A 14685-nucleotide genomic window follows, 5' to 3' on the forward strand; every position below is an offset into this window, starting at 1 on the left:
TGGTGACTTGTGAAATAATCTGAGACTTGTGTTCTATCTGTAGGATTCTTGGACGTGAATACGATACAAAATTCCAAGTAATTACGGCAGCCAATTTTTATGGCTATTTCCATCCAAATGTATTTAACTATCTATTTTGGAAAGCAAGGATACCAGTGTCAGGCCAGACCAATGGGCATTTTTCGAAATCCTTCATCCGATGTGTCTTGCTGTTTCGCTCATAATGTGGTAAGATACTTCTTTGAGTAGAAGATTCCTTCAAAGCTGGGTTACAATGGATCTACCTGACATATAGAGCAATAATATTCTAAGTGTCTTGGGCAAGCAGGAGTTCTACCGCTTCATTGTTATAAGTAGGAACATGGACTATTTAGATAATTTACAATAATGCTGTTTTGAGGGAAAGGACAACCTTATTCTGATAAAAGGAAAAAAAAAGTTGGCGTTTCCCAACTGTATAGCTAATAGAATAACGTGCATTGACATGAAAGAATAGAAATCATATCTATTGTAAATCTTAAGGTATGTGCCAAATTTATCGAATGAACGGTAATCGTAATATGCACATGAAAACTTTGCATACATGGTGGTTTGAACTATAGTTGGAAGCAATGAAGAAAAAATCAAGTGGTAAAAATGGTCATGATTGAAATAGGTGTGAGAGAGGTTTAGGTAAGCAGATGTTGCCAAACTCTTTCTCGTCAAGGTTAAACCACGAGTGAAGTCATCTTTGGCGAGTCTCAAAACTTAATTTCTTTCCCCGAAGGAGTCTAATTTCCTTACTAACAGATATACAGCCGCCTTAGGTTGCAGGAGCCTTTGAAAATGTCCTGGATAACACTAGGACTCTTTCGTAGAATTTGCTCTTGGGGTAATCATCATTAAATAGAACAATCGAGTAAATCACTCAGTCGGTATTACAGAATATGATTTGGTGCATCCCATTCTTAACCAGGGAGATCATAACCATCCCAACAATCTCCACCCATCTCGCTTGTTATCCTCAAAGTCTTTGAAATTATCTTTTATACATACATCTAAGGGTTAGTATCCTATTGCTTTCTCTCTGATGACTAATATGTCTTTAACAGTGCGAGGCCTGCTCTTGATTTCTCATGTGCAACGTTTACTGAAGAGACATTCCTTCGAAGGGGACTCTGAGTAAAGGAGCCTCTCTATGAGGAAGTTGATGATCATTATATCTGCTGTAACGTCAGATTTTGATCTGTAAATGATCTGTTTTGTAAAAGAACTACCCTGTAAATGTACCTTCTGGTAAACAAGTCTCTCCGTGATGGACGCTGGCTGTAAAAAAAGAATTACTTCCATAAGGATCTTATATGTAAACTGTAAATAACAATGGGTCTTCATTGCTCTCAAACTCTTTCACAAGATACCTGAGTTTGATCTGAGACTTCTTTAAATTCCATTGTAAATGAATCCATTCTGACATTGAGGGTTAAACCTTATTACCCCATCGTTACTCAGTATCCAGTTACCATCCAGCAACACTAACAAGCCGATATATCTTTATGGTAGTAATCCGCTGACTATATACATCTCGATGAATTTCAGAGCATAACGAAAGATACCAGATATGCTTAAAGGGACAGCTAAATCTCGACATCTACTTGGTTACCGATAATTAAAGATAACGAATTAATTCCCAGCGTTTCAGACCATGTATAAGATTAGCTAAATTAAGAGAAATTAAGGCAGTGTGAATTATGTGCACCTTGAAACTAGAAAAGGAATGGATCTTTCAAAGAGGATCCAGCAAACTTTACTGATTTCGAAGGTTATCCTTATGTTAGAAAATCATATCAGAATTTGGTAAAGGTTAGTCCTAAGATGTAGTTTCTAATCAGATATGTTACAATCGTGATCACTGGAATCGATTTCACATTTTTTGAGGAATCGGAATCACGCACTTGCAAGGTAATCGTAATCGTATTGATGAACTTATAACTGAAATCGATTCGAATTATGGATGAATAATGATTATCTGGTTCCTATGGAAGCTAACATTCAGTTGTCGTTCCTACATATTACCAAAATGTTGAGATATGTCCTTGTGTGTATACATATATATATATATATATATATATATATATATGTGTGTGTGTGTGTGTGTGTATTATATACGCGTGAGCAACTCGTAATTGCTTTCCATTGCTCGTTACCTAATATCACTACCCACAGTGGCATTGTTGTTTACCAACATAATATCCATTCAAATTATCAACATACAAATTACATTTAAGGTTAGTAACAGTTATAACAATATCCACGTTAACACAGGCTACAACATATGTAACTCTGTTGTAAATTGATGAAGATCTATTACTCTTCTTTGTGTGTGCCAGACGTACATGCGAAGGAAACAGCTATGAATTACTTCGTAATCAGGCCTTTATCAGCCACCAATGTACCTATATATGCAGGCCAGACCACTATCTATATAAATCCATGAGAGTCTTATGTGTAAGGAAAATTAACTGCTATGTTTTAGATGTATATGCCGTTCATTTTGCTTGAGATTTCAACGCTGTCTCTGAACCTAGTTCGGAAATTGGTTGGAAATTGAAAGCCAGCTTCCAACCGCTAATTTCTTACGTAATGACCTGTCTACGTAGTCCTGCATGATTTGGTGGAGCTCAGAATTTCTTTCCATAATGAATGGAGACGACTGAAACTAATACCGAATTCGTGAAACTACCGAACATAAAGCTTTGTTTATTACGACTAGAACAATCAGGCGAAGAAATTTGACAAATATTTCTGAGCAAATAAAAAATCAAGGTCTTTTGAATTAAGTAGCCAAAGATTAGCTACCCCAGATTTGATGAATCAGACTATTAGAATGATTGACTTACTGTACAAAGGCGTTTCCTCAATTGTATTAGGAAAAAAGAGAAATAGAAAACGTAGAATGCTTCGTTTGGGATTTTGTGTTCAAAAGAGGACCATAGCTTCACAATGTATGTTAACCTATTTACTATCTACCAATCATTGTACGTGTGATTATGAGTTCTCTGAATCACTAATATCATCATTTTTCCCCCTTGTATTCCCTTCAATGATCCAAGATAATATTTCTTCTTGTAATATCTCGAATCATGTTCGGATTCATGGTCGAACCTGAATGTAAATCCTCGAACCTCAGAAAAACCGCCAATGGTTTACCTCGCGGACTGATGCAGTGCAACACTCCTTTCTAGACCGAGCCGTCGAGCAGTGCGCACACAGTCCTTGCTTCCGTGTTTATTGGCGATTCTCTTTGTAAAAGAATCTTGTTAACCATGGGTTTCTTTATTGTATTTGATATTTTCATCGATTTCTTCGTCTTTTTGCGATGACATGGAAAGTAAGTGGTTAATTCTGGTATTTTTTTTTTTTTGACATCCTTGGTAATTCGTAGCGACTGGTAATTGTAGTTATTCTTTCACCTGATTTAGCAATGTAGAGGGTTGGCAATGTTTTCCTTCTAATTTCAATATTCCTATTTAACTCTCTACGGACTAATATCTTGTTTTCAGACCATAGTGATATAATTCAAGATGCTATTTCATACTATGAAACTTGTTGCTATTTCTTTTAACTTTATTTCCATTCTTCAAGAGGTGAATACTAGGTGACGTGGCAGTTGTATCTATGATCTTCACTATCGACCACGAATGCACAGACCAGGCAGGACGATATCGAGCCGAAGGTGAAGTCTGGATATCCAGAGGGTGCCGGGAGTGTGCATGTATGGGCAAGATTGTTGTCTGTCGTACTATGAAGGTGGAGTGTCCACCTATGCCAGACCCCAGCTGCGAACAAGTTCCTGGACCATGCTGTCACGCCTGGAAATGTCCCATGTAAAGGTAAAAATCTTGTGATGTTTCTCTTAATCTGTAGCCTCGGGATTTTATATTTGTAGGAAAATAGTCATTCATGGTTGGAATTCTTATTTTAAGTATTCGTAGGTCTGATGTTTTGATAACTTATTCTTGTTTAATCTTTAAATTCTAAGTTGTAAAAGTGCCGTTATGATCTTGATTCATTTTCAGAAAAGTGAAGAGGGGACTTTAGTGTAGTTCTTTAAACTGTGGTTCGGTATGTTTGATAGTAATAGGACTATTTATGACCAAGTAAGGACTACAAACGTGAAACAGATTTTAGCGGAATAACCTTTGGTATTCATTCTTTTACACAAAGTAAAACCCCATCTAAAATGCCTCTAATTCTGTAAATGTTGCATGTATTTTAGTTCATAACTTGTAAGACAAAAGATTCAGACGATTCAACTTTCGGTCATTCATCGAAACTTTTTTTTTTTTTCGTGAAACTATCATTTGGATCATGTTAATTCTAATATACCATATTTACAGTGCTTGTATGGAATTTCAAGGATTTTCCCACAAGGAGGGAGAAATGTGGCAGATGAACCAGTCTACAGTCTGATCCTGCATCAATGGCATATCAGTGTAGTTTAATGGAATATCCTCTACCGTTAATGGTGCCAGGACTGTGCTTCGACCCTCCGCATCCAGGAGTGTGTCTGAACTGTTAAATCATTATTACGTAAAGAAACGTGTACTATTGTGGAAAGTGAAATTCTTCTGTAAAGACGTTTTTATGCTTTGTAGATCAAATTTCTATTTAATCTTAATTTGTGAACATTGTATTTGTAATTTGCATATGAAATATATATAATGTACAGGAAAGTTTCTAATCATTTATTCCTCTGCATTGCTATCCACGTTCTGCTAAATCTTTTTGATCCTGGTTTAGCACAAGTTTAAACTTTCTTTAACTTCGAAAGGTGGGGGGCTAAATCTCCAATCTTAACACTAAAATTTTATGAAAGTCGAATGGATTACACTATGGTCTCCTGCATATATTCTTTTCAACACTGCCACTGGAAGACGTCAGGGGGAGAGGTTGGTAATGTATGGGGAAAAAAAAAAGGGTTCTATTGGCCATGCTTAACGGCTCAAAGGAAACTTTGACAGATGGTCTGTTTTAAAATTGTCTAAAAGAAATTTTAGATTGCCTTTTAATAGCAATAATCTGTGCATTGTTTTGCCTTTACTCGAAGTGAATATTTGTGTATGAGCTTTAAATTTTCAAGATGCGATTCATATAGTCCAGAAGGCAATCGAGATTGCCTATCTCTGGTATTTAAAAGCGACTAAGTATAATTAGGAAGTTGCATACGTGAAGAATTACCTGAATCTACTGAAATATTTTAAAAGCTGACTTCACAAGGTACATAATGGGTGTTGCTAAAACATCCAGTATGCTTTGATCACAACCTTGCAACTCTTTTCGGGGCTCCTCTTCAATGCTGCGCTAGTTTGTAGCAGAGAAGTGATTGACAACTTTAGGAGGAAAATTTCATTGTAGTCTTTAAAGTCCAATGATATAGCATAATCCTCAAAGATCCATCACAAGGTCGGATTTTGAATTTGCTGTCGTCGTAAGGTCTCCGTTTGGCATGACCTCCATGCTCTTTAGACTTTTGAAAAAACCACTGGAAAAGTCTAAAGGTATTAAGGAAATTATCTATGGATTTTCATCGAATACTAGTCCAGCCTTTGGGATAGCTAATGAAAGGAATTCCAAATTGGTGTCGTGGTACCCACCTTGTTAAAGGACAGTGTTAATGCCATACGATGGACACAAGCTTGCGAGATCAGTTTGGCTAGACAATGTAATCAGGTCTTCTTATTGGAGATTCTGGTAAGGAGAAATGTTAAATCCTCGAATTTGACATCAAATTTGGGAGAATCCTTACATTCGGAGGAATTCTCGTGGACAACTAACCCAGTTGCGCGCTAATTCTTGTGTCTTGCCACGTGTAATCACTGAAGTCAAATTCTCATTTTTATGTAGGTAACCTATTTCCTGTAAATATAAAATTTGGGTCTTTCGTCTACTTTACGCTGCTGACATACGTTCCTTGACTCATTTGTTCGCAGTTCGACAATGAACTGGAAGGAATTTGTCCTTATCTCGCCTTTCTAAAAAATCTGGTTTTATGTCTGGGTTTGTAAAACAATCTAATCACTTAGTGCTTCTCGTCAATACAAAGGACCACTGCATTAGTTCCTGTGCATCGTTAATCAGGCATTTCAGAAAGCATTCATTTCGATATCTTATATTGGTACCTTTTATCAGTCCTGGTGTTAACCTAGGACCTCGTTCTAACAACGTTCCTGCAGCCGAACGCTCGCCAGAGTTAACTTGTCACTCGCGATGCAACCACTTATGTTGCACCGTTGTTCCAACCAGTTCTTGGAAGCCAATACGGAACTGCGACAAGAACCAAGTGCAGAACTTGTGAAATTGAAGGAAGACTATCGGCTTTTATCAAGTTCCTTATTTAACCAACTGAAAGTAATTTGAATTTGTGTGTACAGTTTGAGGGGAACGAATAAGATAATCCCGAAACTAGATCAGACCAGGATCACCCAAGTGTCCAAAAACCTCGATATAAAAGCCAGTCACCAATACTGCTATAAAATTAATCTAGCAACTTCACGCATCTGAAATCTTTTTTGTAAGAAATGGGCAGCATGAAGCTGCAGTACACAGTAACTACTGTCAAACTTCGTGAACACAAGTAATTTTGTTCACGTAGACAAACCGCTCGAGCTTTACGGCAGTTATATATAATGACCAGACAGTTATGCACCACTGCAGACTACCACAGCGGAAGAAATTATATACACTGAAAAGATATATGATAACTTGTAAACAAGGTGTGGAAGCTAGGTCTACCAGTACTGTGAAAATTGTTGGAATGAGAATTTGTACAAAAATAGCTGGTAATGCTGAATTATGTCTTTCTCCAGAGATGATCTTCTAGTACACAATTGCCCCATTCACACTACCTGAGAACAGTGCGTTGGCAAAGAAACTACTATACAAGCTGTCTGGATTGGCATATTTTGTGATGTGAACCCAGTTGAAAACATCCACACGTTTAACTTTGGATATTGCTTTTGTCTTGTTTACTAGTTCAACACATCTATTAAAAAGAACATTAAAAATTGGTTGTTACTGCAGGTGTTTTTTGTAAATCCAAGATGATGTGAACGTTTGATTCATGATGCAGTTAGAACATAAACGACTTAAACGTGTTGTCCAGTTATGTAGATTTTAACTTGTCTGTGCAAGAATGTGGTTCTGATAATTCTTTAAGAAAAATACAAAATGAGCATCTCCGTTAGTTTTAGGTAACGAGGTCATTAATCCATATAGCTTAAAAGAAATGCACATAGCTTTTAATAAGTGAGAAATGGACTCAGGTCATTACAATTATCGTTTATCTTTTCTGGATCTGTATGGAACATTTCATTTCCTTATTTACATTCATATATTCTGAAAAAATGAATTGCAAAATCTATTGCATTATCAAACAAAAGTTGTACATGGAAACTAGGAAATCTGAAAATATATTTCAGAGTGGCAGCCTAAAATACTTTTTTTTGGTCTGTTACTAAAAGATTCGTATTTCAGTTTACTATTGTTAATCCAGAGATGGATCACAGTTGGGGCAATATTGTCCTGGTTACGGAGGTGGGGGTCAAGGTATTTGTGGAGGGCAGTCTTGTGGGTAACATGATACCATTCCAAATTCACACGAACAGGAGGTACAAGGATCCATTGGGTCCCGCCACATTTCCCCCTCGTTACGGGGAGCGCCTTGGTGATCTATACATCTGAAAATGTTAATACCAAATTTAGAAAACTCAGACTAAATCCACAATAGGTTGAGCAATAAGCATCTTAGAGTTAAGTTGTAGAGTCTATGAGGTTCAAGGTTATAATTCCTTTACTGATTATAATCAGATTCGCTTTAAGGTAAAGGGAACAACTTGAAGTTGCCTTACTCAAAGACCAGAGTTTTGAATAGATTATCAGTTCATAGGAAAATGCACGAATGTGAACCTTTCTAATTGAATTTTTGAAATTCGTAGGATATTAAATTCTTCCAAGTGGTTAGAGTAATTTGAAAATTTCCCTCCAATGGTTTTGATGGAGTTATGCACAAGTTCTGGAACATGAAAATTCCTGTTTCAAAGATTAACATCCGCTTATGAAGACTAACTATATCGAAAGTTAGTTAAAAGGAACAGTGCAATATAAAGAGAAATAGTGTTAGAGGAATATAAACAAAATTATTACACTTCTCCATTACCTTAATAATAATGTAGCGTTGTGAAAGATTCGACTCAAGAAGTATGTAGATAATAGTTTTTTCTTAAAAAGAATCTACATTCAGCATGGAATCAAAATTCATATAGCAAAGGTAACGTTTACAGTAATGTTGAAATAAATGTCCTACAAAACAATATGACAGGAACGACGAGTGCCATTTTTTTTTCTTAAATCAATCCACATTTAATCGAGGATCAGAGATGAATATAGTAAAGATAAGCGTTTCCAGTATTACTCGAACTAAAGATGTCCAACGCGAAATATGATTGTAAGAATTATCAGTTATAGAAAGTTTCTTGCAGTTGTTTACAGAAACATTACTTTTTTTACAATCGATGTAATTTTTTTTACAGTACTTTACATAAACGCTTTTTATTGTCCCTGATTTATTTTTGCAGTAATTTACAAAACTTTTTGTAGTCAATGCAAGTTGTTTTTTACAGTAACATAATGGGGAACTAACCCAAGGTTGCAGTTTGGATCACAGGAGCATTCATCACGGAGACACTCCACAATGCCTTCATGACAGGAACAGACAGTACAGGGTGTAGAAGGATCACTCCACAACTCCCCCTCATCTCTCAGCATTCCTTGAGGATCTTGACATCCAATGCTAAAAAATATATGAAAATGTAGATATCAGTACGTTTGGAGTATTAGTTATATAAGAAGTCGATGATGAAATGGATCTGCTCCAAGTATTGAAGTTGAGTCAAGGATGACCTATTTTTACTTTGATGAAACATCTCTACGTATCAAAACTAATTTATACTTTAGATCACATTTTCCGAATCTGAATGACAGTTGTAGTCGCAGGAAAACTTTAGGAAGTACATTTTAGGTGTAAATAGTCACTGTGACAGATTTTTAAAGATTACTCCATTGAGAGAGTTTCTTCTCCATAAAAATTCAACGAGTTATACAATTTGTGAACGTTAAGATATTAATGCGAAGTATTTTGACCAGAAAGTAAACAAACCATATCCAGTCCAGAGCACAGCATTCTCCCTCAAGTATTATGGGCTGACAATGTGGTCGTGGTGGCGCTTCACACTGCACTGCAGAGCATTTAGAGCTATAGCGAAAAAACAAAGCCATGGAATTTTTATTTGTATTTATTGATAGAGTAATCGCGGGGGGGGGGGGGGGGATGATTAGAAAAGGGTTTTGAATGTTGCATTCATATTCCTGCAATATGAAGCACTTTTTTCCACAGACCAAAGCCCATTATTAGCCTCAACATAAATGGAAAAGGAAACAGAGCGAGGGGAGTTTTGATGAATATTAGAAATTAATATTTTGTCATCGGAAAAATTAAATATTGATGTGTTAAAAGAATTCTACGCTTGTTGTACGTCAAGTTTGGAGACAGTGTATATCTCAAGTGTCCAAGTATTGGAATGCCTGTTCTTTTTACACCAATATGAAATGAGGTTTTTCCCGACCTATTTCGGAGTGTTTCATTTCTTTTACGATATTTTGTATGCGATATGATCAAAGGAAATTATAAATCTTGGACTCAATTTTTTTCCCTTGATAAAAAGGATATAGTTTGACTTAGCACAATAGAGGAACTCGGGGGGGGGGGGGGTGCAAAAAGGAAAGTATTAAAGTTTCGAGCACGATTCAACAAATTATGTTGAAAAATTTTGTTGCAGACCTAAAAATCTTATACTATATATTATAAAAGTGAGTAATTGCAGAATTAGTTAAACAGTATGAAACATACCAAGTTATTTATGAAACAATCGGACAATAACACTGTACGGTAGTTTACATGGCACAAATCACTAGCAAATATTATTCCTATGCTATAGAAAACCTGATGAATACGTACGCATAAAAAATTTTAGAGTGTAAAACGAATCAAAACATCCTTAGTACGAAACTTCAATGTTCATTATATATATATATATATATATATATATATATATATATGTATATATAGAGCAAACATTAAAACATACCTGGACATAGCGCAGTCCCACTCTGGACAACAAGGCCCATGAATTTCCACACATTTTCCCATTGGTCTGGGGGGACAATCAACCTCCAGCCTGTGACACATAACGCTGCCATCCATACACATACATTCCCTACACCCTTCAGCGATCCAGACTGCACCATCCATCTGAACTTGTCCTTTTTGGTCCATACATTGATCGACTGCGAAGACGATACAATAATAGAACTTTATTGTATATTTATATGTTGTAGTTATTTTTTATTTGAACAAGAATCCCAGTTATTAGTGTAATATCTAGTTTAGGAATTACCGACTATTTTCATTTATGAAATTCTCAAGCCTTTACAAACATTTTCTAGAAATTATGAAATTCTTAAGCCTTTACAAACAAACATTCTAAAAAAAAAATTTGAAATTAAACCTTTAAAAAAAAAAAAAAATTCTAGAGAATATCAAAATTTGTTGATTTATAAACACAAGTATTACCGTTAAGGTATATCAAAAAGTCTTGTAATCCGATTTACGAATAATAAATCACAGTTTCATTAATATACAAAAGTTTCTTGGGGGAAAAATACAACAAAAAGCTATAAACTGGCCACCTTGATGAAAAGTATGAACTATTAAATTTGCATTTCACTGACAAAAATGATAAAAAGAATGATATCTAATGAACAGAATTAAGAATAACAGTACTAGCAACATTTACTTACTACGCAAGCCACTGCCAACTGAAGAACGAAAAGCTGAAAATAACACCAAAATCACCAAGAAGTAACTCGGGAAATCGCCAAGTGCTGCCTTCCTCATTGTAGAAATCAGATCCACAATAAAATAAACGAATGCACTAATACATGTGAATCACTTGGTGTCCAAAGCTGGAATGAGGCGTTTCGACCAGCAGCCCATGACGAAGAACACTGGCGGCTTTTTCTGGGGGTTCGAAGATAGAGAGCTCAGGTTCGACCATGAATCCATTCCCCGACTCCCGAGCGGTTTCGAAAGTGTTCTGTTGGGCAATTAAGGATATCGTAGACGAGAATATGTATTATTGGGACTCACAAGAGTTGTATTTCGATTTACAGTAATTGGCAGATAGTAAATGTATGAATATGTACTGCGAATCTAAGGTTCTTGGTTAAATAAAATCCAAAACAAGGCACTTTAACACACGTGTTTTCCCTAATTCAGTAGAAGACACATTTACCCATTATTAGCAGATGATTAGTTTTCATGAACTGACTCACCATATCTTGTCCAAGAATCTTATAATGTTGTGTCACATTTGACTTAAATTGCTACCCGTAACTGCTCTTCTGCTAAAAGCTTTCACGCACTAGCTTCACAATCAGTAGACTTGTTTCAGCCATCTTCATTTTCATGGGAAGTAGAAAATCTGAGCATCACCAAATCATTTAATGGAAAGTACAGTCACTCGTAAAAGTTCGTGAGGAGACTGTGTGTAAAGGCCTTGCAACCCCCCTCCACTTTCTGGACGGCGAATCTGTATAACGACGTGACAACGCACTTACACTCGGCAGAACTGTGACGATGATGTAATAAAGTAAGAAAAGGATTTAGTTTATCAATCATGTGTTATCGGTCGTCATAATCAGTTACATATTCAATGTTGCATGAAAAGATATGAAGGCTAGAGCTCCTTCCATGTCAAAGTTCTCATTAAACAAGTGATCAGTGACAATAGTAGTGCAGGTCGAAATGCAGTCGAATAGTTTCGAAAATTTGCTTCGTATTTACATAAATCATGTTGTAAGCCATTAAGAGATAAACTTACACGGTATCTACCATTAACGTTGTTTAGCATATCTTCATCATACATTCCTCCATACATCCAATGAAAACCAAATGTGAATAATAGGTCATCCAACATTCTAAGTAGACCAAGACTCGAAACAATGAGCAATGAAGCAGTTTTTGGCCAAAGTCGCAATGGAACAGCCCGGAGGATAAGGCAACAGTCTACTAAAGTAGGTCTATCGCCGTATATTTGTAATATGTCGCCAGTCATATAAAATACAGATTATGCCACGATTATGTGCCGCGATATTAATACTAGAAGCTGACTCGGGCCCATAAATATGTTTGGTGTTGATGTAGTGGTGTGTACGTGAGGCCTAACGATAAGGAAGGCTGTGTGTGTGTGTGTGTGTGTGTCTGCGTGTGTGTGTGTGTGTGGTGTGATGTCGAATATGGTGTGGAGGGGAGCGCCGCGAGGTAGTTTGTGTGTGGCTGGGTGGATGAATTAAGGTGTGAAAGCGATGAGAGGTGAGCGTGACAGCTCACAAACCCAAGCTCTGCTTTCCTGCATGATTGAGTCTTCACTTACGACAGAGTAAATATTATGGATGTTATGTAGTTTACATAGGACCTGATATTTTTGTATTTTTTTCGTGTTAACTGTAATGAATATGTAATGTTGGTATGATCCTCACACCAAGCACATTTATGGGTCTGAGTCAATTTATTGTATTACTATCGCGTCACCCTAATTAAGTAATAACCTGTATTTTCAATTGCATGTCTAAACTATAAACCTAACACAGTTAGGGAAATGTGGACTTTAGACACACTTCTGGAGACAAGAGTCCAGTCATCAAAAAAGAATAACTTAGTTCTGTATGTCATAACATCTTTGTAGCAAATGACATTTTGTTTATACTCCTGAACATAAAGTAACCCAAGCTAACTTGAGATAACCAAACATTCCTAATTAAGAAAATGTGGGAATCTCCTCACACCACGCCATGGTCGCCACCACAGTAGACAGAGCCCAGTAGTCATAGCAAACCTAAGTTTTGCGTATTACTCTTGCAGACAACATATCGCAATCTGTAGTAACCTAACCAAGTGTAAAAAGGAAATGAAAAAGAATGACTTGCGAAGAAACTCATACTATACGCAGAATTTAGATTTTGTGTTCTTGTCTCCGAAACTGTCGTGTCTAAACTACACAATTGACAGTATTCTCCATACACAGTAATGCAGTGGATAATCATGCCTCAAACACATATCTATAACTCTTGTAAATCATATTTTCAGTATTCTATACATGCATAACCATTAAACGGCCAAGTTCTGAGCACATAATTGTCATTACTCCTGTCCCCACTACCTTTCACTTAATGATCGCCTTCATACACACAAGAGTCGTTGGTAATAAAGTATTGGTGAAGAGTCGAAACCTCGTACACGTAATATCCTCCAGCTAATCAAACATAATTGAATACGTAATTACTTAGTCATATAAAGAAATAAGGAATCGTGGCTCATTATTCAATACTGTGCCGAGTCGCAATGTCGCCATATCCAAATCCAAAATAAACTGACAGTTAGTGCAAGGCCAGATGAACGGTCGACTGGGAATATATAATGGAACCCTGTTCTGAAACACGTGAGGTAACAGTATTATCTATGTCTTGCAGAATGGACCTAATTCGTCGACGTCGGATCCAACAGAGTGCATAGGCCAACTCACCGTGCAAACCGTTCTGAGTTTATTAGCAAATGTGGAGCATCATTGGCAAGAGGGACGCTGGTATGACTATGGCAGCCATCGCACGGTCCACAGGACTCAACGTTAACACTGACCAAGTGGATACGGCGATCAGATGGGGAAGGAACTGTACCTACCCGTCCAAGAAGTGGTCGACCATGATTGGTAACTCCTGAGGATGATCATCGAATCTTCCAAGTTGTGATGAAGCCACTCACATCCACTCTTGACATTAACTCAGGAGCCGGGTTTACCCACGTGTAATCCCGACACAACGAGACATCTTAATGAGTGCGGTATAAGGTGTTATATCCCAGCTAAGAAGGAAAAAAACTAATGCAGGCAAATAAAGAGGCATGACTGAAATTTCGTAGACACTATACCCGTGATGCGTAGGATGCAAAATTTTTGTAACTTTTATCTGGATTTAGGAAATATCGTTCATGACAACTGTTGAAAAGGCTCATGTAGGTATGCGGAACAGAACATATAAGAACTGAGACGTGGACGCTATAGTCGAAGCCTCCATAGTTGGATGTGGTCAGGGGGGACTAGAACATCTGGCACGAATGTATGGTTTTCTTAATTCAGAGGAATATTAGATACTTGAAACATTATTCTCTCCATTCGTGCTATAGCCATTCGTGCTCTTAACCCACTTTGATTTGTTCATGAAAGCCCAATCAACACCAGCCGCTTGATCAGGTACTGGCTTGAACACCCAGCTATTCAGGTTATAGTATCGCCAACCAAACATTATGACGTCAACGTAATTGAGAACGTGTGGGCTTTGATGGAGAGAATATTAGAACATGGGATGGACAACAAGAACGAAATCAGGCGGTTGTAGTAAATCATGCTACTGCCGAATGGGAAAATCTAAAACTTTTTCCAAGCTATTGTCACTGTCTTGATTAAATTCCAGACATTAAATGATTGAAGCAGATGGGGATAAGTAATCGTTTGGTCCGTCTAATATCAAGTGGATGTT

At 36.9% G+C, this 14685-nt stretch overlaps 1 protein-coding gene and 1 long non-coding RNA gene across 3 annotated transcripts; one reads left to right on the plus strand and one right to left on the minus strand.

Moving 5' to 3' along the window:
* The first annotated feature begins 3207 nt into the window (after positions 1–3207).
* LOC139765033 (uncharacterized) lies at positions 3208–4712 on the plus strand. The gene is made up of 3 exons (XR_011716553.1): positions 3208–3367; positions 3622–3869; positions 4377–4712. It is a non-coding gene; the product is annotated as an uncharacterized lncRNA (long non-coding RNA).
* A 2543-nt stretch (positions 4713–7255) lies between these two features.
* Positions 7256–11080, minus strand: LOC139765031 (protein kinase C-binding protein NELL1-like). 2 transcript variants are annotated; one of them, XM_071692110.1, is made up of 5 exons: positions 10894–11080; positions 10182–10380; positions 9194–9289; positions 8678–8827; positions 7256–7715 (listed from the first exon to the last, which is right to left on the minus strand). In XM_071692110.1, the coding sequence occupies exons 1-5, from the start codon at positions 10988–10990 to the stop codon at positions 7580–7582; spliced, it is 678 nt and encodes a 225-aa protein (XP_071548211.1). In that variant the 5' UTR covers positions 10991–11080; the 3' UTR covers positions 7256–7579. The 2 variants fall into 2 exon arrangements, with proteins under 2 accessions (XP_071548211.1, XP_071548212.1); XM_071692111.1 differs by lacking the exon at positions 9194–9289 and having other exon boundaries at positions 10894–11076.
* Between the last annotated feature and the right edge of the window lie 3605 nt (positions 11081–14685).

The sequence above is a fragment of the Panulirus ornatus genome, chromosome 52 (assembly GCF_036320965.1).
Source record: "Panulirus ornatus isolate Po-2019 chromosome 52, ASM3632096v1, whole genome shotgun sequence".
Taxonomy (NCBI): Eukaryota; Metazoa; Arthropoda; class Malacostraca; order Decapoda; family Palinuridae; genus Panulirus; species Panulirus ornatus.